The 24,537-nt window shown below is 38.0% G+C and overlaps 1 protein-coding gene across 8 annotated transcripts in view; it reads right to left on the bottom strand.

Annotated features, from left to right (window-relative positions):
- The window catches only part of ATRX (ATRX chromatin remodeler), an 84,999-nt gene that overhangs the window by 23,045 nt on the left and 37,417 nt on the right, over nucleotides 1-24,537 (bottom strand). For 6 of the 8 annotated variants that reach the window (XM_068696947.1, XM_068696948.1, XM_068696944.1 and 3 more), the window contains 12 exons: nucleotides 24,375-24,505; nucleotides 23,662-23,844; nucleotides 22,581-22,674; nucleotides 21,918-22,026; nucleotides 21,080-21,259; nucleotides 20,545-20,686; nucleotides 19,238-19,347; nucleotides 14,197-14,343; nucleotides 13,814-13,991; nucleotides 6,377-6,514; nucleotides 5,255-5,430; nucleotides 3,100-3,217 (listed from right to left, as the gene is read on the bottom strand). In XM_068696947.1, coding sequence (XP_068553048.1) covers nucleotides 3,100-3,217; nucleotides 5,255-5,430; nucleotides 6,377-6,514; nucleotides 13,814-13,991; nucleotides 14,197-14,343; nucleotides 19,238-19,347; nucleotides 20,545-20,686; nucleotides 21,080-21,259; nucleotides 21,918-22,026; nucleotides 22,581-22,674; nucleotides 23,662-23,844; nucleotides 24,375-24,505 — 1,706 coding nt within the window. The remainder of the gene's footprint in view (nucleotides 1-3,099; nucleotides 3,218-5,254; nucleotides 5,431-6,376; nucleotides 6,515-13,813; nucleotides 13,992-14,196; nucleotides 14,344-19,237; nucleotides 19,348-20,544; nucleotides 20,687-21,079; nucleotides 21,260-21,917; nucleotides 22,027-22,580; nucleotides 22,675-23,661; nucleotides 23,845-24,374; nucleotides 24,506-24,537) is intronic. The other 2 variants (XM_068696946.1, XM_068696953.1) reach the window with 1 other exon arrangement.

Genomic DNA, 24,537 nt, shown 5'->3' with positions numbered 1-24,537 from the left:
CAAGCTACAAAACAAAATAAAATTTGCACTAAATTTTCAATGAGTTTGACTTATTATTTTAAGCTCCTTTTTTTTTTTTTTACTTGCAACTCTGCATTAATTTGCTACAATAAAAAAATGCAAAAATGCCCAGCCTGTTTGCATTGTTCAAGCACAATTTAGAGCAAATTGATAAACTGTGCAGAGTTGAACATTTGTTGTAGCCTCAGTGACTCATTAAACAGTAAAATAATTTTAGGTTCTTGAAATTGATTGGCTTTCATATGCATTGTATCCATAATTTAAGGCATGCATACCTAGCAGAAAATAGTATTTGCTGCATCAAAATTATAAAATGTTTATGAAATGTTATGGCGAGGCAGGCATAAAGCTTGTGCAATGCATTTGCTCAACAGGTTAAGACAATCAAATAGATGTATACAGAGCACAATTAATCAACAAAGCAACTTTTTGCTACGTTTTAATCATAAAACACAGCTTTAGAGCTAACTTGTACTCCCCTAGGATGCCGGGAAACTGAATTACAAGGAAGACAAATTCTTTGGTTCAACTTGGCTAAGCTTGAGCTAATATAACCGAGAAACATCCTCAGTCAACAACTCCTACACTACAGACTTCTTGATTTTCTGTATTACAGAAGCGTTCAGATGTGATGTGTGTTCACACACTATTACGGAAGTGTTCATATACAAACATTCATTAAATGAATCAAAAAATGACAACCTTAGAATATTGCATCTAAAACGTGTATTTTGGTATATGCCTCTGAGCTCACCACAGTGGCAGGACACTAACCCCAGAAGAAGAGAGAGAAAGTGAATGATGCTTTCCACTAGCTCAGGGTGTTGAAGCAGCTCACCAAGGGCTAGTAACTCATGAAACCGTGCAACCCGTTGTGACAGCTGCAGATTTCAGCTCAAATAACCGCGTTGAGCCCTCGAAGTTTGGACAGATTAAACTACCCGTGAGGGAGTGTGTTTTCTCAGTTAGTTACACACACAACCCAGTAATAAATTAATTGTTCCAACAACTGAACAAACGTGAAGCTCATTATATTAGGCTTTATGCCTGAGGAATTATTTCCCTTAGCTTTAAGGGACACCAGATGAGAGGTTACTTCCTCTTATCGGCTGCCTGCTTTATTAAAAAAGGAAGCACTGAAAGCCAGCGTCTGCAAAGACTTCTGCACCACGTAAAGCAGTTGTGAACACACAGCACTAGCTCTTATGCTAATCCACAATCCATAAAAGATTTACTTCACCATCTAAAAGCATGCCAGACCAACAAAGTCAGGGTTGTAGAGTCTGAAACTGCAAAATCAGTCCTGCTTTGTATTAGAAATAGGCCAAAGGAAACCTACAGAACTATTGTAACTCTTGAAAGTTACAAGACACCATGAAGAACTAGGATGATTTAACCTAAACCATTTGGATGCATGCTTGTAGAGTAAATGACTAATGCTTATCATTTTAGGCTACTTGCTTTTGGAAGGCATTTAGAATGATGAAGGCCATGGAATGCAAATAAGCGGCGTTTCAGCACACTTCTAGAAAGAGGAGTCCATGCAGCAATACAGGACAGACTGCAATATAGAGCTCATTAGGTGTGAGCACTGCATCAAAGCTTGGGCTTGCTTGTGTACTGTTCTGAAGTACTATTAATCTAAGAAGCTTTTGCTTCCTTTAAAAAAAAATACATAAGAAGTTTTTATTCCCTTCGAATGAAAGGCTAAAAGGAGCAATCTGCATGTAGATGTGCAATTATTACTGGAGATTATCACTGGAAGTGAAATTGCTTTCACAGGTCCTTGAAAACTCTACTTTCATAACTTACATCAAATGAAGGCATCACACGACAGAGGTGTAGAAAGGAAATCTAGCTGGCAGTTTGGCTAGGTGATAGAAACTGCACTAACCAGAACCTAAAGTAATTAAGACAACACAGTGAACTTCATACTGCTGTAAATCACCGCTTGATTTGAGATGCAATTAATCTCTGTAATTAAATTTGGCAGAGTAACCAGAATAGAATAATATAGTTTAAAAATTCCTGCAGCAGCAACAGGCGGGCATTAAGGCAGGTGGCTTAACAGGTGCAAAAAAAAAACTAGAGAAAAAAGGATACCAATACTACTGAACTGGCACAACAGACTACGCAATACATTTTGTAGCAACTGCAGAAAGGGAATGTGTGTTTCAAGGTTTAACACCAGCCCATCAGAGCACCTTAAACATGACAATGTAATTCAGTGCACAATCATTAAGACAATTATTCTATGTGGTATATAAACAAACCAAATTGTTCCAGAACCCAAAAGCTGCTGCTGAGGAATCTGGCTGCACAATGCCCAGCGGTACAGAAAAGCTCACTGAAGAGTTCCTTGAGATTCCCACTCTAGTAGTCCTGTGTGGCACCACCATACAGAAGTGTTGACATTTTGACACCTTGATACACTAAAATTACAAGCTGCAGAGTTTTCTCTCTCATATAAGTGAACAGTAGAGCAGCCCACAGTGGTACATTTCTTTTTCCCCCCTCATACACCTTACTTTTACAGTTAACCAAGTTTACATTAAGTGCAAAGAGGTGAGAATGGTCATTGTGAAAGCCAGACTTGAGGGGTTTAGAGAACAACAGAAGAGAGTTCCACAGAGGAGCCACATTTGACAAGTAACAGTTTCAGCTATAACAATTAAAAAAGAAATTGCAAGGCTTGGCAGTGTGCTTACAGCAGTGCAGTTCAATTTTAATTTATCTCCCTCCAATCTTAATGCAAATATTTTGTTTCTTAGATGAACAAAATATTAAATAAACTACATTTTATGTCTAGGAAAGGAAAAAAAAGAAAGAAGAGATGAACCACAACCTGAGGGAGGACTGCTGTTGAGATGCATATATTACTATTCCTCCAAGAATATTTACGCATCACCAAACATTTTGCTAAAAGTCAAGCTTCGGAGCTAAGGTCAACCTTACGGGAAGCAGAAAAATATGCCTACAGGGCTGATTTTAGATATCTAACAATTCTTCCAACCACAGCAAAAGCCCCATAGTAAATAACCATTAATCTTGTTACCTGAGCCAACTGTAGGCACGTACCTGTCAAATGATCCAAGTAGTACTGGTAGAGTTTGCACTGAATAGGTGTCATTCTAACTTCTAGAACATACTCATATTTTGGTGGGAGGAACTTTGTTAACGCTGTGTAATCTTTCCTCTGTAATTTTAAAAGCAAGATTTTAGTCATTATATACATGAAAATGACGATTGAGAGCTTAAGAACTTCAGGCATCTCCAATGGCAAGGCACCATGCACAACTTACAATGATTCACGTTCACTCCTACCACAAAGAAGAATAAAAAATAAATAAATAAATAGAGAAATCCCTGTACAGGCGCTGTAAGGCCCACCTTACACAGTAAATGCTGTAACCCCCCATGTCCCATTTCCAAGTCCTTGCAAAGTTGACTGCAAAACAAAATTTACTTGTTTTCATCTTTTCTACTATTACACTAGACTCCATATCTCTCCGTCTGCACTTTCATTCAAATGGCACAGGGTGCATTGATCCTGACCGAGACACTGCTCAGGAGCTGGGGACCCATGGGCAGCCCCGGGGGGCTCGAGCCTGTGCTGCGCCACTCGCCCAGCGTGGCTTTTGGGCTTGTGCCGTGCAGCACAAACCCCTGGGCTGCAGGATAACCCCAGCCAGCTTGCTGCGAACAGCAGAGCCTGCGGGCAGCTCCCACCTGGCACCAGCAACTACACCACCTGCACGGCCTTGCTTTTATCTGGAAGGGTAGCGAGAAGCTCCCATGCGAACATTCCTTAGGAACAGAGTTGTTTTCTTGTGGAGAATTACACAATAGATGAAATGAGAGTTTCTCTCCATGGACAGGACCTGCTTTGTGCAGCATGCTGTGGGATGATCCATCAGGCTGTGGGATAATCCATCAGTGCAGAACAATGGTATGGTCCTCAGCTAACAGGACTGATTTTGTTGCAGGACTGATTTATCCATAACAGCTCGTAAGTATTGATTCCAGAAAGTGCTTGAGGAAATTAAATGTTTTCATATGTGTATTTACAACAATCAGAGTTTTCATGCGACCTCTTTTATGACATGAGCAGACTGTAACGGGGAATAGTTTGTGTTCCTGTACTGCTGCACAGAGGTGTAGGGTTGTGTGTTATCCTCTTGCTACTACTCATACTTCCAAGATACTCATCCTATGACAAGAAGTCCTTTCCCAGCCCTACACACTGCCATAAACCTTTTTATTCCTTTCAAGGAGAGCTATCTAGTCATGGGACTATTCCACTACGACCATCTGACCTAACTCAAATCCACCGGGACTACTTAACCAACGATCAACAGCACATGGAAAAAAATACAAGGTGATTCTATGTGAAGGGGGTAGACTCCGCTCTGACACGAACAGAGGGTGCTGTGTCCCTGCCCTTGCCCAAAGCAAGGCTGTGCCAGGACAGGGACAGGCAGGTCTGCAGAAGCACAGCCAGAAGAGGCCCTGGGAGCCTACACAGCATCACACCTCACCTGGTGCCCAGGTTTATAGAGGTGAACAGCAGTAACGCTGTGCTGGTGGCACATGAGGTGCAGTACTACAGCAGGTAAACTCAAGAGATGGAGGCCAGCTATCATTCCAGAAATTTAGGGAGGTTAGGGTTTTTTTGTTGTTTTGTTTTTCTTCTCATTTAAGGTTAAGTTCTTCACCCTTTTAGACCTGATTAAACTGCCTTCTCTCCTCTCCCAATTGTTCTGATTCTCCCAAATCAAAAAATAGGAATCCAGAACCAAGTGACAAACTACGGATCAAACTATGGATCAAACATTATTTATGGATCTTTCTTTATGGATCAAACTTTCTCTGCAGTTTTTAAGCAGATGAATTTTCAAGCATGTATTCTTTAAATGTATACATGAAATTATAAGAGTGTTTCCAAGTAACTGGCATCCTACTCTATCATGTTTTGTTTTTTTTTTACTCTCCTAACAAAAATGTGTTCTCTAATATCTGTATATATCCTGCTTAGGAGATACTGGTATCAGGATAAAAACTATGATTTTTTTAAAAAAGGTTTTCTAGCTGCAGTGAATAACACAGAAATCTAGTAATCTGTGGAAGTATTTAAGTAGAAAGTAACATGCAATTTTATCAGAACAAGATGAAATAACTCACCCCCATCCCTGCAGCTAATTCAAGTAATTAGTTACAGTAAAACTGTTCTCACCTGAACGCATCCAGCTAACATCTCATAGAGAATATGTGCACGCTTCTTCATTACTCTGACATCTACCAGAGTGGAGTCCGCGCACTGACCGTTCTGAATTGGATTTATGAATCGATTTCGGAATTCTTTAATGGAACCAAGCAAATTCTCCTTAATAAAGTTAACCATGCAGTGATCTGGAACAAAAAGATCAAGCTACAGTTGTTGAAAAGTTAAAGTATAGCACTAGGATTATTTCTAACACAAAATGAATGTGTCATATTTAAAGCAAGAGCTTTCTCTTAGGCAAAAAAAAACAAAAACAAAACAACACAGCATTTTCAGAAAAAGGCATCTTAAATTGATACGCACTGTAGGCAAAAAGGTAACTTCTAAAATAATGTCAGATTTAACACTACCTTATCTTAGATACTAAACAAAGTTTGAAAGCTTCTGTACACCAAAGCAATTAAATGACAAATCATATTTGTAAATATTTGGAAACAGATCCAAAAGTATTACTCAAAAGAAATAAATATTACTACATTATTAACAAACAGGAGCAAATATTACAAGCTAATATAGAATGAAATTCCTGAGGCAGTAAAATAAATTACTATTTTAACTAGTTTTCTAAGAACACTGCTCTATAATAGTTTAAAACATTTTAAACTTATGCTCCTGCTAGACCTGGTCCACCCATTTCCCCTCTAAATACTCCCTCCCTTTCCCTTTGGACATGTTGAGACTCATCTGATCCTTCGGTGAGCCACACCAAGGAACTGAACTGTCAGAAAGCTATTCAGCATTCATGGTCTGATACTCCTCACACTGGCTCCCCGTGGAATCAGATGTATGCAAGGCCATGCCAAGGAAAGAGATGGAGGAAAGGCCAGGCTCCCAACAGCTTCAGCTTACTTTGGTTTAAGCTATCATACAAATGCATCTCAAGACATTAATTAAGTATGCAAAATGAAAAACAAAACAAAAATCTTGTTATTTTTCTGTTGTTGTAGAAACATAGCAAACAGCTTCAGCATGTCAAATGGCAATCAAACTCTCTCTACTAATACTTGTATATTGCTGAAAGGCAGGAGTACATTCAAAGAAATAAAGCTGTCTTTAAACAAGAAAGCTACTCACATTCTATAAGATTATTTTGCAGTGGTGTTCCTGTAAGGATTATTCTTCTCCTGGATCGAATAGAATTCATTGCCTTAGAAACAGCAGATGCTTCATTTTTTAATATGTGCCCCTCGTCACAAACAACAAAGTCAGGGCCTAGAAAGAAATAAGAACATTAGATCTCTCCCATCTTTTATAACCACAGAGAAACCAGCAGCCTACAGAAACTGAAATTTGTGCTACTAATGTTTATTATGGGCTTTATTTACTTAGCACCATTAAGGTTCTTTTTCAGTTTTTACACAAGCATTTACAGTAGACATTCTGGTAAACTGCAGACCATTACTTGTAAAATTTTCAAGGCAGGGTTATATACAACTTTCAAACATATGCCTATAAAAATTGTCTATCCACAGACCTAGTGCATCCGTGTCTGTATTTTCATTCACCCTGTCAAAACTTAAAACTGTTCCTAAATTCAGCTTATGCTGCCATCTACTGGTGCTCAAGCAATTAAAACCCAAAAGATCAGGTAGACAGCAATTTTTGTGCAAGGCAACAGATCTGTATCAACACAGGTAAACGGTGCGATTGAGAGTCTTATCTAAGATGTATGAACACCATCAAATCTGGTTTGAATTAGATACAACTGAAATGCCACCCTGTAGCTAAAAGTCACTGCAGAAATTTCCTCACCTTTTACCAAAGATAAAACCAGGGATTCCAGACTACAAACTTAAGAGGGGTTGCACAACGAATGACAAAAGATGTTTGCACTGTATGTGAAGCAACTCTGGCAGAATTATTAGGAGTCCGAATTTGGGGCTCACAGAAAATACCAAATTTGGCAGAATACGCTTACACATCCTAACATTTACCAGAATTGGGTCAAATTCTGGAAACTATTTCCTTGGAAGGACATATGGAAGATGTTCTAGGATCCTACTAGTGACTGAATGAATGTCTTACCAGATCTAAAACTGACCTCAATTCCTGAACCATGACATCAGCTGAAGTCAAGTTTACACACCTCTGAAAAATACTAACCAAAGCCATCAGCTGGGTTATCTATTCAGCTCTAAGAAAGCTGGCATTTGAGATGGCAAAGGAGAAGTTATCAGCATTATCAATTTAATCTCTTGTAACTTACTGATGTTTTCTTCAGTAAAGAAAATCAGTTCTAGTAATCAACACAAACCAACAGTCCGATCAGGCCTTTGACCAACCATATGATTTATCACCAACCATCTCAACTGTGCCATTTAAAATGTCAAGCTGATTTCAATCTTACACATTAAATAGGAAACGAATGAAGAAGGTATTTTTTTCTAAGCAGAAAGAATAAGTCTTTTAACCAAATCTAGAAGGCAATCACGAAAACCCAGCACCTACATGAATTCCCAACACATTCGACTTGCCGAAGTCTAGTGATTTGTGAATTCTCACACCTCCCCCAGAAACATTTCCCCATACTACTTCACAACTTTTGTACCTTCCCCAACAAGGGCAGCACTGAGAAGCTACACACGAAGATGTTCTTCAGTTTTAGGCAAGCACCTCGTACTGACGGACCCTTTCTGTAGTCCTCATTCTGAACCACCTCAGGGCTAGTGTTTCCTGAAGAGTAAGGAGCTTGCCAGAACTGAAGCATTTGTAAAGACTTGCAGCATCTCCCCACCAGATCTGACAGCTTGCACATTAATACAGCATTCTCAGAAATGGATTTGGTCTGGAACACTGCATTTACAATCAAAGCACATTAGAAAAGAGGATAATGAAATTTTAATGATGGTTAGGCAAGCAAAATTGTGCCAATAAATCCAGAAATCCATTTCGAAGACTATGATTTTAACATGAACAAGGCAGTTATTTTAAAAAAGATCGATGTTGCTTAGACTAAGCGAATGATAGCAGAAATATGAAAAAACTGTCTTAGTATAATTTTTGTGGTTTGTTTGGCAGTCGTGTAGCACTGATATTGAACTCACATCTTGGCTACAATTCAGTGACATGGATTTTCATACATTTGTGTTCTTTTCGTGTTCTTAAAAATCATTACAGACAGAGCATTTATCAAAATATCTTAAGGGAATGTAAAACAGAGACCTCAAGGGATTGTTTAGCCCATTTTCTTCATCTGAGATAATCGATATAAGAGTAGGATGTATCCTCCCCAAAAGAAGTAAAACTCCATGACCTCTCTCTTCTCCTAAAATACTGTGTGTGAAGCATAATCTAAATGATCTCTGATGCAACTCCAGATAAATTCTGCCTTTTCCTTTCTCCAACTTGTGTAAAATCTCACTCAAAGTCTCTCACTAACCAGCTTTTACACAGTGGAAAGTTTGTCCTGTTAGTAATCTTATTTTCTAGGGTAGAAAGCCTTACTCTTTCAGTCTTTCTTCAGAGATCATAGTCTTCAACTTCTTAACCTTCTTAATGTGCTGGGACACATTAATACGCTGATGCAAATAAAACACACTTGGTGATAGGTATATAGATACACACAGAGTTTTCCTTCTACTCTGAGATCTACAAGAACTTAAGCCTGCTTTATATCAATGAAAGAACTTCCCAAGTTTAACAGTAATGGGATTTTTATTAGCACTAACAAGAAAAAACCAACACAATTACTGAAATGCTGCAAGCACAGCACAGCAGCTATTAGTAAGCAAGTGATAAAATGCTGTGTGGTACGAAGCATTATGGGAAATAATGCCTTGCTGTGCAGGAATACACAATCATTATTTCACGTGGCAGAGCTGGTTAATTAATGAAATCACTTCTCACACTATTTCCCCACCCATAAACTTTGGCTAAACCTTCCCTCTGCGGTCCCTTCTCCTGCAGCATGCAGCACTCCGAAAGCTTCTACCACAGAACACATCTACCCTAGCGGTGTTCGTTTTAACCAGACAAAACCATTAAATTATCACTCACATACCACATTTGCACCTTTTAATTTTAAAAGTGCTCCCAGAGACCAAGCTTGTCCTATCTGCAGTCGCAGGTTTGTAACTTTCACTGGCAGCCTGCTCACTGCCAGGGCTGTGATTCAGATAGCAAGAGACAAGTAATGGCTGTTGCACGATTCCTCTCATCAGTTTAGGCAATCCAAACGTGTTCAAAAAGTAATGGATAACAACACCAGAACATTGCTGTCTGTTTGTATTTAGTTTAAATGGAGAAGGGTATGAGGCAACGTAAAAGTAACTACTGGGTTATTGCAGTGTTGGAGCTCCCAGTGGCCTGACTCCACACCACCAACCAAGTAACCCAAGAAGAATCCAACCAAACCAAGGTTTCTGTGTTCATATAAAATTAGTCAAAACCTACAAGGCCCAATGTGCTGCAATTTGTGGATTACGATTAAACCATTAGAAGTTAACGTAATCACAGATGTTGCTCTATTGTGTTGTCCTAAGGTGTCTAAATAGGCTTGGAAGCAGAAGGGAACCGCACCCACGAGCAGGATGTAAAACCCAAAAACGACTCGGAAGAGATGGGACAGGGCACGTCACACAGGGCACAGGGTCTCCTCCATATAAAATTCCACGGTGAGCATGCCACCTCCCTCTACAGTCTGATGGTTTTAAAGCTACGTAAGTACGAACCCATGAAGGAAGGGGCAGCATTACTGTTAAAGACAGGTAAGTAAGAAACCTTACACCATGGCTCCCTGACACTTTCCACAAGAAAAATAACCTACAAAAGTCAGTTACTGTAAAAGTATCTCAACTCCTCTATTCTTTGCTAAAGTCAACAGAAATATAGCAGGACAAGAGATCCTTCAATTCTTCCATGATTTGGGGGTGAAATTAGATGGAGATGTGAGTTGTGTTTTTTTTTCTTTCATCGTTACAAACAAAATTTTAATTGAATATAAATACACCTGAACACAACCAACCAAGTACAAAGCCATCATCAGGCTACTGTTACCACTGCTAGAGGCTAGCTCATACCTTTTCTTCTACAGCTGTGAGCTTCCTGGCAACATTCTCAACCCTAAGTAATTTTCCTTCTTGCTTAAATAATGCTTGTGGCTTCAACATGATCACAAAAACAGTTAATCAGCTATTATGCAGGAGCTTTCCTGAGTCAAACTGGCAGCTTCGCAAACTGGAGCTGGAAATGCCAGTGCTGCTAGGAAGGCAGGGGATGGAAACGTGCCCAGTGTGGGTAGAGGAAAGAACCAACCCCTTAATAGCTCAGCTTAGCTGTTGGATCATCTCAGCTCCAGCACCACCCCACCTCAGGAAGGCTCAGCAGGAACGTAAGCAGCAGCAGGGATTCTCATCTCTGAAGGGACAAAAGCTCAGTACAGAGAAAGGCCAACTAAGAGCTACCAAAGCACATCATCAACATGTGTCAGTAAAAACCTGCTAACAGAGCCATGTTTCACCTTTTGGAAACCATCACATGCTTATCAGACAATTTTTGAGAAGATAATCCAGGGAAAACAAGAAGAAAGGAAGTACCTTCTGATGAGATTTTAGAGAGACAATTTAAAATAAAGGAATGGAAATCTGAAATTGCTACGATCAGCTTGCAATATGAAGCCCAAAACAACCAGATCCTAAGACTTATTGAAAAGTCAATTTCTGATTTTTAAAACAACTGCACTATTCACTGTCAGAGGTAGCTTTCACGGCCTCTAGAGACAAAGTATTTTGTAGCATTTTATCCATTTTCTCTCTCAAGCAGCTTATAAGGGAAAATCACCTTCGTTACTACCCATCTGGCCACAGCTCTCTGACCTAGATGGCAGCACCCAGCAATGCTTTCAATTATCTCAAAGTATTTCTTTAAACTACTTACTTCCTATCTCTGACTAGTTGTCATTATTCTGAGGTTTCCCAACTCAGAAGAAGATCAGTTTATGTAGTAAATTAATTTCATTGTTGATCTGCTCAAATTTTATCAATATTTTTAAATGACATTTTCACTTGGCTTCAAGCTTCATAACTTGATTCACTTCCATTTTTCTTTATTTCTTTTTTAAAACCAAATTCAATATTATCAGCAGCCTTGAAAGATTTTAGAAGCCACAGCACTGACCTTGTAATCCTGCACGAAGATGGAAGACTACAAAAGCGATGATTTGTCCACAAAAGGAGTACGTGTGGATTTATCACACCTCGTCAGCTTTGGCTTGTATCAGCCATCAGCAGGCCAGTATGAAACAATTGTCAATGCTTTCTTGGAAATTCCTACATTCTTCCTTTGGAACTACTACTCCAACTTTTTTTTTGTTTCCTTTTTCATCTTAATCTCAAGACATATATGTCTTTCAGAAAAAGTATTCCAGAATTCCGATTTATTGACATGAAAAATAGGTTTTCATTGCTGTATTTTAAACAACCTCAACAAGAGCTGCAAAGCATCAGAAGTGCTTTCTGCCCATCCAACTCATGAGCCACACTTAAGCTCAGCTCTAACCACTTACAGTTTTAAAAAGGCTCAACTTATTTCTAGTTAACTACGCTATTTTTAATGTGAATGAAAGCCACCATTCTGTTTTGCAACTTAGTCAGAAGAGCGTTTTAAGTCTTCAGCAAATGTGTTACCATTTACAAATATGCTAAATGTTAGCAATAACAGCTAACACTAACCCCTTTTGAAGCTCAAAAAGCAACACTATAGGGGAAAGGGGACAGAGAGGACTTTTACAACAATAAATTATTGGCTATAAACTCAGAGATCACATCAGTAGTATGCAAACAACAAGGCTCTGAACAACTGTTTGGGTCAGGGAGGGGCTCTATGAGAGATGAACCACATCTAGAGTTGCTGCTGCTCAGATCCTTTCCGAAAGAACCAGCATCACCTTCCTTCTTTTCACCATCTCTGTCAACCAGGTTATGTGACTGCGCAATCTGAGCCAATTCAGAGAACTAAAATGTATACAAACTAATCATTTTTGAAAGTTTACTTTTGGCTTATTTTATGTTCCTGAACCAATTTGTAACGGGACCAGGGAAACACCACTTTCACTGCAATGGAAGAGGCAGGAACCTGCAGAAATAGCAGGGAGGTGGTAACACAGTAATAATTAATGAGGTAGTAACAGCAGATGAGACATACTAATAGTGAACTGACAAACTTCCAGACTAAGAGGGAAACCAATCCAACATAAGCTGAACAACAGCTTACAAAACACAAGAATGAGCAATTATTTTATTTAAGAATCATAGAGTCTGAATTTGCTCAGCTGTGTTGCTGAAATACATGTATACAGAGAGCTAGGAAACAACCTTTCCTGGTCAGGTTGCGCACAGAGCTGTTTGATTTTCAGTGTCTTTTATGACTACAGCATACAATCAGGACCCTAGGCAATTACACCTTCTCTCAAGTCAACCATTTTACCTTATCATTATGAAAATGTAATTTTTAAAGTTTGTAACAATAATCGCAAGGTGTTTTATCCCCATTTGTTTGCAAAAATCAGTCACCAAGACCAAGTACAAGCCAGACCAATGCTGTATTTCACATAAATCAGAATGTTTAAATAAAATAAAATCAACCCTACACTAACAGTCACACAACTTGAAGTCCAATCAGATAACTAAACCCCAAGAACATCTACCTCAAGAATCAGATAAACCATTTCCCTTACCTACCACATCAGCATTCCCAAATTTAATCAACTGTAAGTACAATATCAAAGTTATGGCAAAGATCTTTTAAATAGGGTATTTAAAACATATTGTGCTGTGAATAATCTTATGTAGTTCTCGTATCAGTTATTAGGTCAGGATTTGGAAGAAAATTTTGCCATTTTGGTGAAACTTGCTAATCCTGAAGTTTTTAATTGTTTTTGATGATCACCTGATAAAATTGGTTTTTATCAACAGTATTTTCAAGTGCTTATATACACATTTTATAGAAATTTGCCCCATTCAGCTGAACTTAAAACCAAACATCAATTTCACAGACTGGAAAAAAATACGAAGAAGTGCTTTATCTGCTATCAACTAATTAGCACTTAATTAATACTCATTTCTTCACACTTCTGAGGTATGTGTTTTCAACTATTCTTTGTGTGTAGTTGCTCCTGTACCTGTAGAATTCTAGCGAAGATCAAGTAGTTTGTGGCTGTAATAAAATTGCAGATTACAGTAACCATCAATTCACACTTGAAATTCCCATGCAAAGAAAGCAATGCTTGCAAAAAAACCACCCATGAGAAAAAGTTTCCAGCATGTGTTCCTGTGGCCATTTCCATATTGGACAAAACACCCTTACAGACAGACTATTTACAAAAGCACTGTGCAGCTTCTGAAAAACCACCTCTGTAATTCAGCAAAGGGAAAAAAAATTGTGATAAATCTTGCCAATCTTGCTGTTTAAAATCATCTGCCCAACAGACTGCCATTTCCATGATTACTTAGCTCATATTCTCAAACATAAAAATTCATTACTTATAATGCATACCTTCATTAATTTTCCACTTACCTGGATCAACTAAAGCTTTATTAAATATTTCTTTAAGTTTTCTACTCTTCACATTCCTGCCCTGTGCAAGATTGCGATACATCTCGTAGCCTATGATCATCACACCTCCCTCATCTTGCCAACGCTGGAGCATATAGCTTCTCTCTTGGGGGCGCTTCACAGTTGCTAGTTCACAGACCTTTCAAATAGGAAAAAAACATGCTTCAGTTCCTCTTAAAATTCCAAAGTAGTGGTGTAACTTAAATACCTTAAGGCATATTAATGCTAGGGATTTTTCAAACAAAGTGCATTCCTTAGCCTGTATTTTGAGTAGTGGAGCTTCCCAATTATGCAAATCATTCAGTTATTTCATTTTTAAGAAATCTTTTTAAGCTTTATAATACCTCTAATTTCTCATCATCTTCTAAACCTTCTTGCCATTTTTCAAACTCATTCAACCAGTTCAAGGCAGTGTTCAGCGGACACACTACCAGAGCCGTCCGGAAATCCAGCTTGTCACAAAGCAAGACCGTGTGAAGAAAACTTACTACCTGCAAGAGGTACAACAAACAAAATGCCAAACTAAATGCTGAGCACTGAAGGACAGGAAAGAAACACACAGGTACATATTCGTTCACATATAAAACTTACCAACCGCAATCTTAATCACACATACTTTTTCTGTTTGTTAAACAACTTGATGCTTAAAATTCAATACTTGTGTATTTTGATTTCATATGATTAGTCATTTGATTCATTTCATTTCATTCATTTCATTTTATATGATTCATATGATTCATTTGATTATTAATTTGGGTTGCACAGCTGCTTAAATCCTTCATATAGTGATATAGTTTAAAATTGCATAGCTGAACTAATTGAATAGTTGAACTGTAAACCTCCCTTTACATTTCATCAACCATTTTCATAAACTAAGAATTTCTATTAAGTAATTTGTAAAGTAATTTGTAAGCCTTCCCCAATAGTAACCCCAAACCTTAAAGAAATTCACCTCTATGGACTTAATAACTGTGTCAAAGGTCTTGAAAGTGACCTTCAGTCTTAAATTATGTTTTCCATGTTCTTTGTTTGTTTTGTTTTTTCCAACATACTGGCAAATTCTGCATGGGATTTATTTTTTTTTCAGGATTCAAACCCAGGTTTTGCTCTTGCAAATGAGCTCTGAAGCAGGTTATTGCAATGCTTCCTGATATTCACCCTAAAGCCAGCCTGGGTATATCCTACATGTGATAATATCTTCTTGAGGCTTGGAAAAAAAAAACAACTAACTCTTTTCCTGCCATTCAAGTGTATTTCTGTTGGGCTGCCTGTTTTTGAGCAATAACAAATAAAACCAGGACTGGAGGTAATACGTAAAGAGTCAGGAGCAGAGCAGCCAGAGATCCCAAAACAGCCCCAGCTCTCACACTGCCATTTAATGGTGAAGGCTGCCCTGTAACCCACAGCCATACAACTCCCAGGAATTTCTTTCTGGATCAGAACCTTTTATCTCACAAGCCTGATTCAATACACTGCATCAAAGTAATTTTAAACTGCATGACTAAGATTTGAGCACTGGGCACCAAACTGTTTTTAGATGCTCCAATACCAGAATAATTGCTAGTGGTTTTGCTATCAACACAAAAGCATCTTATGTTCAGATGCAGAAAGAAACTCCTCATGAAGACTCATCAGGAAAGTCCTATTAAGAGCTAAACAACAAATGGCATTATTGAGTACAGTGGGAGGATTGGCAAATAACCATGTAAGGGAAAATAGAAAAGATTATTTAGCTACAAACAGGATCCAGAAAAACATTTAATTATCAAAAAGCCACAATGCAGCCACTGTGTCATGATTACAATCACATATAAAAATATCTTCCAAGATGAAACATTTCAAGCTATTAACTGAAGTTTAAAGTATATCAAGTATAAATGTACAAAGTAATCCGGGTTCCATTGCCACAATGAAAAGCTCTACACTTCTGCACTACTTTGCAAATCTCCAGGTAAAGCTGGGATCTAGCTCCTGAGGAACCGTAACGTGTAAATCAGAATTAGGCATGTAAAAATACACTCTTCAAGGTACGTATGAAAATTCTCTTCTGTGGGATTCTGGATTGTTTTAAGAGGTGAGGTCTCCTGCCTCAGCTTCCACCAACAAAGCAAAGAGGTATGCTGCAGCTGGAGTTCTAAAAAAACAAAAACAAGAAACCAAACCACACACACTGTACTGCTCATGTGCTGTGCTTCACAATCAAGACTGCAGCTTGTTTTACCTAAGCAGAACGTAGAGGCATCCAGGGAATGACTGCAGTTTCTCTATTCATCTACAGCTTCATATTACTCAAAAAAACAAACCAGACAAACAAACAACGCTAAAGAAAAACAGCTAAACTTTCTCTGATTCACTTCTTTACAAAGGAATCCCAGGAATCTAAAGAATCTGAGGGAGCCAACTAAGTGCTCCGTGACTGTATCCCTGCAATTCCTTGATCATGAAAGACGATTTTCAGGATCAGCAAGTCTGAAATAAAATTTATCTCAACTAGATCAGAGGAGGGCAGGATTAGGTATTTCCTATGCCACTCCACTTGCTGAAGAATCGTGAAGGCTCAACTACAGATGCAGAAATGGAAGAATCCATGAAGACTGGATTAGAGGGAGGACACAAGCAGAAGGAAGCATCTGACCCAGTAAGGCACAGCTAACGCCAGCAAAAAACAACAGTACCCCCTGCTAGATTTGGGGATACCTCTCCAAAGATTTTGTCTTGGAACACATCTCCAGACTCTAATAAAGGAGGACATCAAGTCAAGCAAAGCCTACGGTCTAGCAGTGTCCACATGTGCTGACTACACCAAATATCACCTAGAAAGGCCAATAAAAACTACTGACAAGCCTCATAAGCCAAACATAAAGGTGTCCAAGACCAGCTGCCAACAGCACCGTACAGCATCTGGTTTGCTAAGTTACTACCAAGGTTGTAACGCTGGCTGTTGTCACCTGCGGATGAATCCAGCTGTGGCACAAAAACGTGGAGACATCTTTCATAGAGCACAGAATTCCAGGCCGTGGGTATACTGACCTCTCTAGGAATGAACAGATCTGGAGCCTTCAGGTCAGGTGAGAGGGCTTCCCAATCCAATGGGGGAAGCTTTCACCACAACTGACCAAGACAGAAGAGGCCAGTGAAATGGTATTTCCTCACAGACGCTTTGAGGATCCCATCCTCACTGTAGGAAGAAAACAACCTCTTTGAGAACCATCATCACCACGCCAAAGAGACTGCACTCCAAGGAATGACTGAAGTGCATCCAGACTCGGAGCATTTGAAGAGGGAAATTCGGAACGAAGTGCTGTACACGTGCTGGCTGCTACATCAGCTAGACTCAAACTCACCAGAGGCACCTGGCAGATCTCCTGTCAAGCGACTTTACAGCTAAGGACTGCTCCTGGTGGAGGAAGGCCCTGATTGAACCCAAGCTGAAGTCAATTCTGATCATCTCCTGTGTCCGCAGAAGTAGCAAATTAGATTTCTAATGATTCACCTCAAGCTAAAGATCAAAAATGTTCACAACGACTTGTTTCCACAGCCAGTTGTCCTGGTAGACCTGGGAGTAAGTCCCTTCTCCGTAAGTGAGGAAACAGCATCAATGAAAGCCAATGACAACAAGTCCACAGCGGCCCTGCTTTTTATCAGCAGTGATCTTAGACAAAGAGTAAATGGCAGACTTTTTTTGGATATACACACTAATGGTCAACTTCCTGCAGGTCAAGAGGCATTAAACAGTTTCCTTTTTGAAGGCAAGTGATGACACCACCTAAAGGCACCATCTTTTCCACCTTTCGATGTAAGATTTCAGCCTTTTTAAGCACTGATAAGACTGTTATCCTCCTTTATTTTTGAGAGCTCTCTATATTTTCCATTTCTCCTCCCCAAAATAAAAGAGAGAAGTTCTTCTGTCAAGTGACTTCTGCTAAAGGAATTCTTGGGAACAGACTGGGCAACACAGCAGCAAGACAAGCAACTTGCCCCAGTTCTCTGCTCATAGTGATGCTAAACATGGCTAAATGCAAAGCCAAAATTCATGAAGACAGATACTTGGGAACAAGCAAAAAGAAAAGGAATTCAACACTCCCAGTTCCCCTGAAAAAGTAGCAGCATGAATACCGAAATGCGGAGTATTCAAGAAAACTGTTCTGTATCTTTTCTTTCTTTTGAAGGTCAAAATAAGCTGACAGAGGGCATAAGCATCTTCTAAGAGACTCAAGAGCTACGAGTGCTGTTTTACAACAGCTGCTTGGGTGATCAGTTTCAAAAGAAACATTTTTAAGATGAGGATTGAGCTTCAGGTTTTAAAGACTTAATAGAAATGGAAAGCTGTTCACTGTGCAACTTTTAATAAGGCAGAAAAGCCAATTGTAACAAATTGGAAATCTTTTTAAAGAAATGTGACAGTATTCTGTTTTAAAGAGTTTTAAGAAGCAGTCTTCAGCGGTATAAAGGAGAAGAAACACACTAAAATAATATTGAAGGCTTGACCCTGAAGATCTGAGAAAGCAAAGGACTCTAAAGCCAAAGAAAACAAATAAAGAAGCAAAAAAAGGCTTTAAAGTATATCGTATCTTTTTACTGCTATGGCAATGAAAGCTCCTGGTCTTATATGTTTGTGATGCACAAAAACCCAGAAATAAGAATGTAAATACAAAAGATTACTGGAAAAAAAAAAAACAAAACAAAACCACAACAGATTACTGAAAAAAAAATGCAAAAAAAAAAACAACAGAGAACAAACCAGCGTTCCCCTCCTCCAATCCAGAAGAGTCTAAATTATAACAAAACACTGTTTATGTTATAGCACAAAGCATCTGAGTTTAGACAGTAAAATCCTGGCATAAAACAAAAAAACAGAACCCAATGAACAGATAAACATCTACTTTATCAATGCAAAAAATCCAAAATCCAAAAACCACTGAGGAAAAAAAAAATTTATAGGGCAACACATGAATGAAGAAGAATGAAGAAGACAGTAAAGAACAAAACCTACTTAAGGTTATTAAATTGGCTTAGAAACAGAGGTTTCTGAAACTGTTTCCTACCAGCTGCATTTTGTTATTCTGGGTTGTGAGCGAGCTACACATCATTTATAATTACATATGAGTTTTTAAGTGACTATCAAATCTGAAATTAAATAAGGTAATTGTTATTTTTTTAAATGAAGGAAGCACAAGTGCTTATCAGAACTTGCACACACCTACATACTACCAAACACAACTTCTTTATGAAAATCTTTTTACAAATCCTTTTCTCCAGTAACCCACATCAAGTCACAGCCTAGTAAATTTTACTATGTTCTGAAAGTCATTAAAATTGCCTTTTGCTGGATCAGATTTGAGAGCAAGCTACAGACCAGAAAACACTAAGACTTTTGTTCCTTACCTGTAATGTTTTCCCCAGACCCATACAGTGAGCAAGAATGCATCCTGAACCAGGAGATGTCTTTGTCTTTTTAACAGATTCACAACAGCAATCCCACATGAACTGAACACCTGAAAAAAAATGTTGAAAAATTACTTACTAATCATCCATTTTATTAAAGTTCACCTGATAAGAGCGGTCACTGTAAGATCATGATAAATCTTACAAAAGCAGTGCTCAGGGTAACTGTTTATTAATTTCTGTCAGATGGATAGCATGAGAGATGAGCTTTGTCTTGAAATCAATTATATTCACAGTTTTCACTAAAGATGTGGCAACTGGATTAAAGAGTATTACTGTGCAGCCTGCAGATGGCTTCAACCTTGGGGGCAGGCAGAATTGAGGAAACAGAACAGCAGTGGCAAATGATCTTGGTAATCTGCAAGACGAAATTCTGTCAAGACAGATCAGATGTAAATCCCTATGCTTAAAGAAAGAAAATTCAACTAAGAACTATGACAGCTGAAAGGAAGAGAAAATATAATCCTAATAACAACATGTGTTAATATGAAGGTCTGCTGGGTGATTTCTTCTTCTAAGCCATGTATTTACTGGGGAATTGTATTCTACAATGCTATACTCAGTACAGATGAAGCTTCAATTCAACTATTGTGTCTGGTTCAGGGCACCTCCCGTTAAGAGCTGAAATAAGCCCAGAAGATTCTTACTAAAATGGAAAGATATTTTATGAACTTTCTAGAATTTAGAAGAACAGAATGAGCTATGAAGAAAGCTATGATTGGTCATTCTCTTCTCCTTCTTCACTAAAAGTAGAAAACGAAAAGAAGTTGGGTTAAGCTGCAGTCAAGTCATATCAAGTATCAGAAAAAAGATTCTGGATGAGAAAGCCAGGAAAATACTGTGCGATTTTTAAATCAACACTGAAAACTATAAAACTGGGGGGTTGGACCCGATGATCTTTCGAGGTCCCTTCCAACCCCTACAGTTCTGTGATTCTGTGAAAATCAAACAGATTCTCCTGAGCAGGATGGTTAACTTATATTTGATTCTGCCTCAGTGCAGAGAGCTGTATGATCCTAAAGACTCTTCCAACTTGAAATATCTAGGACTCTTTGCTTGCAAAACAGAACTATGTATTTATTTGTGATCTCATTTGTTCAGATCTTCCAAAATAGAACACTAAACACAATGCTTTGGTATTTGCCTGCCAAGGAGTTTTTCTTATGATTCTCATTCAGAACATACATAACACTGTGCCAGTGTAAAGAAAAATAAAATTAGAAAAAAAAATTTAAATCTCTTCTTACCATCTACTTGGTGTGGTTTCAGTCTGGTAACTATACTCCTGTGAACCTGCACTAATGGTTCTTTTGTTTCTTCATCTTCGTCTAAAACCAGCTTAGTTGTAATGGGACATTTCAGAGGTGAAGCATCTTCTATCTCTATCACCTATAAGCAGAAACAGTACATCATAGGAATACTTTACAAGTGAGTAATACCAAGCATTTGACAAACACTAGCTTTAGCAAAAACGGATGTCATTACTTAAGTAAAGAGAAACCTTTAATCCTTTACCATGTATCATCAGCTTGCTTTGGGGGATTGCTTTTTCCCATGGAAAAGCAAAGAAATACGCAACTGGAACAGCTTTCTAAATATCTCAATAGGCTTAAATAAAACAGCAATGTTACCTGCAAAATACAAACTAAACTTATGGCTTACAAGACTTCATATAAGTACTTTAAAAATTACTTATCAAATTAAACTGAGGCAGAAATATGACATCTTATATGTCATCAGCAATGTAACTTCCTACCATGTTGCAATGAAAACAGAACATACCTCTCTCAACTTCTCTCTCTCCCGTTCTCTTTCTGCTATCCGTTTTCTTCTTTCTTCTTCCTCTTTAAGTGCATTTTGTGTTTCTGTTCTAAGCTTATCATCTTTAATAATCTTCCTTATTTTCTTTCTGCCTTTTCCAGGAGATTTTGAATCGTCGTTTTCTTCATCCTCAGAATTACTCTATTACAAATTAAAGTATTAACAAGAGAATTACGACACAGACCATGAAATCCTTGATTTTCAGATAAGCTCTCAGTAATTTCAATACACACTGGTAGAGTTTAGTTCATAGGAAAAAAGATACTGGTTTTTGTTTCTTTGTTTTTTAAAATGGGTAGTCAGCATGACAACGGAAGTGGCACCTTAACTATAATGTATTCTGCAATATTAAAGATAAACGCAGCTGTGCAAAAGCAGTACTGAAGGTACTGTTATCATATAGTATCAAGTAATGACTTAATAAAGAACTGTTTTTCTGATTTAGTGCCGCTAGATAAGCCAGCACCTACCCTATACAGGAAAAGAAACCTTATTACTAGAAAAATCTTAACCTACTTTGTGTCATCTTCTATATTTAATTTCTTAAAATTCCATTTACTTAGAAGTTGTTTTGCTTTTTGTTTCCAAATTAACAGCTAAACAAGGAAACAAGAAATGTGATGTTGTTTTTGCCCATAACAGTGCGACTTTACAAATTTTAACAGTTAACATTGAGAAAAGTTTTAACTTTTTACTGTGCTTTGTACAGGGCTGTTTGAGATACCTACATCCCTGAACAATTAGCATACAAAACAGGAACTGCTTTTCCCATTTATTAATTTGAAACACAATACAGTACCTTGTTGTTGTTTTCACTTGAAGAATCCTCTTGAACCTTTATACGCCTCCGTTTCTTTTTCTGTTTGTAACTGCGCTGATTTTCTTCTGCCTCAGCTTTCTTGGCAGATCTGTAATAAAGGCAGTCTTACTGACAAACAATAATAATAGATTGCCTCATTGACAAACAATGATAAAAAAAAATTACACGAACTACACTGCTAATCAACAGAACATATAGTCCTTTTGTGCAGTCGGGGTTTTACTTCCAAATCCTCTCCTCCCCCTCATCTCACTGGACACACACAATAACAGACTATTCCAGACAACTCTGAAGAAGGTCAGATTCATTAAGTATCAGTTTGCTACTGCAACCCACCATTCCCCAAATGACATAATTGGCACAAAAATGCTATTTGTTTTGCTACATTTTTCCTACTGGCTTATCAAACTGCCATGTACCACATGCTGTGGTGCAAATGCAAAATTCTCACATTTGCTGCAAATTTAATTAGCAGATAACAAAATCATATACAAGAAGAATCAAAGGTTTTAAGGACTGATCCAATGTCTCCAAAGTTACCACAAGTCTTGACATTTTACTGTCTCACTGCCTAGACAGCAGGGCTGAAAAATAAAGCCAAAACCCGAACACGAGGTAAGAAGAGCAAAGTTTTATTTATACCTTGTTCTTGGACGCTGTTCATCTTCAGACTCGCTGACTTCTTCACTAACAGCTGATTCGTGAAACTCTGATTCATTTGAATCATCGCTGCTCACTTTAAAAATGAAGTATGATTTCATGTTGAATATTATTGCAAAGGAAGCAACATGATATTTTCTAATCATACAAAGTATTTGAGGTCAACAAGCACTGTAGAAGTTCACTTCAGACAGTACTGGACCCTTTCAACACACCAAGAAGCAGCATAAGCAATATAAGGAGTACAGAGCAGAAAAGATGAGTCCTGATAGCCTATTAGGCCAACAAGACTAAGGTTTTTTTGCATGAAAATATCTAAGCATGATTTATAAGCAAACAGAATTGTATTGGAAAGCTTCAGAGACAGTGAGTGAAGAGGACAGAACGTAATGGGGAACAGCGCTGAACTTAGGAAAAAAAGATGATTTTTAGTTAAATAGAAGCTTTCCTTTCAAATGTTTCAGATGTCATTTTATAATCACACTTCACACATAATGCAGACGAACAGTTTACTAACAAGGTGGGCAATTATATTACTGTGTTTATGGCTTGAAGTTTCTTCAGGCATAGCAAGTTTAGAACTGACTCAAAATGTTAGGGGTTAACAAATTCTTTGCTCTTGCATGCAAGGAGGAAAATGAGAAAGCTAAGGCAGGCATCCCTTCACAGTGCCCTCTGGTGTCAGCTAAAGCTCACAACATTTAAAGCAGGTGACACAAGGGCCTATCAACAATCCAAGGAAAGGAGAAATCACATACAAGGCAAGATTGATTTTCACAAGTGAGGCCTACTGGGTTTCACTCTGTTATTAAAGATTAATATCGTAAGACTCAACACGATTAATCCAATTCCAAGGATACAGTAGTAAAGAGCTGTAACCTGCTGCATGCACATTTAACGTTTTAAATAAAACTGTTTATCAAACAGAAAAATTAATTCAGATTTAATACACAAGGAAGCTTATACAGAGATTAAAAATTAAGACTTTCAGATCTACATTTTGACATGCTTTGGGGTTATTTTATAGAAATACTTTTTTGACAGAAACATTTGGATTGTGTACCTTTCCTTCTATTTCTGCGCTTCCCCTCTTTTGTGTCTTTAGGTTTCCCCTTTTTTTCTTCACCAGATTCTCCATCACTCACTGTCAGCTTGTGCCTCAGCAGTCTGTGTCTGTATCTGGGCTTCTTTGAGTCTTCTTCCTCTGAATCTGATTCGGAATTATCCTCCTCCTTTTCATTCTCTTCTGTCGGAGATAAGAGTCAGTACAACACGCACAGTGGTCATTTTTTTCTTAAATTTGCCAAGAATTCACATCAGAATTAATTTAGGTTAATTTCTCTGCTTTTCCAGGAAGATACAGACAACAACATAGAGTTGTTCCCTCAAACCATATTTTACACTGCCTGAGCACTGAAGTGTCTGTTGCAATGACTACATCTGTTAGCCAAATCACTCCTGTATATTTGCATATCTTACTGTTCTTCACAGAATATTCCTCACAAACCCACAAAATTTCTTAATTGGCTATAAAATAAGACTATTAAAAAAAACAACCCTCAAAAACAAACAAACAAAAAAAACACTTTCAGAACCATAAAAGGGATGATAATCCTCACGATCATGTGCACTGTCTTTTATTTATTTGTCTACCAGAAAGCGACATCAGGTTTTTGTTGTTGAAAATTGAAAACATTTTAATAATTTCTCAAGTGACCTTTGAAATTATGACAGGCACTACAGCACCACTTTTTTCCAGATGCGTTTGGTGCTCACCATCATCTGCTGTGTTTTCATTTTGTTTTCCAGTTTTCTTTTTTCCTTCATCCGACTCTTCGTCTGAAGATGCATCCTCATCAGAGGAAAGATTGGCTTTGATTTCTTCTAAAAGCATTTTCTTGGCAATTCTTTGAAGTAAAACAGAAAAAACTATGTATTC

The sequence above is a fragment of the Anas acuta genome, chromosome 13 (assembly GCF_963932015.1).
Source record: "Anas acuta chromosome 13, bAnaAcu1.1, whole genome shotgun sequence".
NCBI lineage: Eukaryota > Metazoa > Chordata > Aves > Anseriformes > Anatidae > Anas > Anas acuta.
Note: the sequence above shows the minus strand (reverse complement) of the source record. Positions and strands in the feature narration are given on the sequence as shown.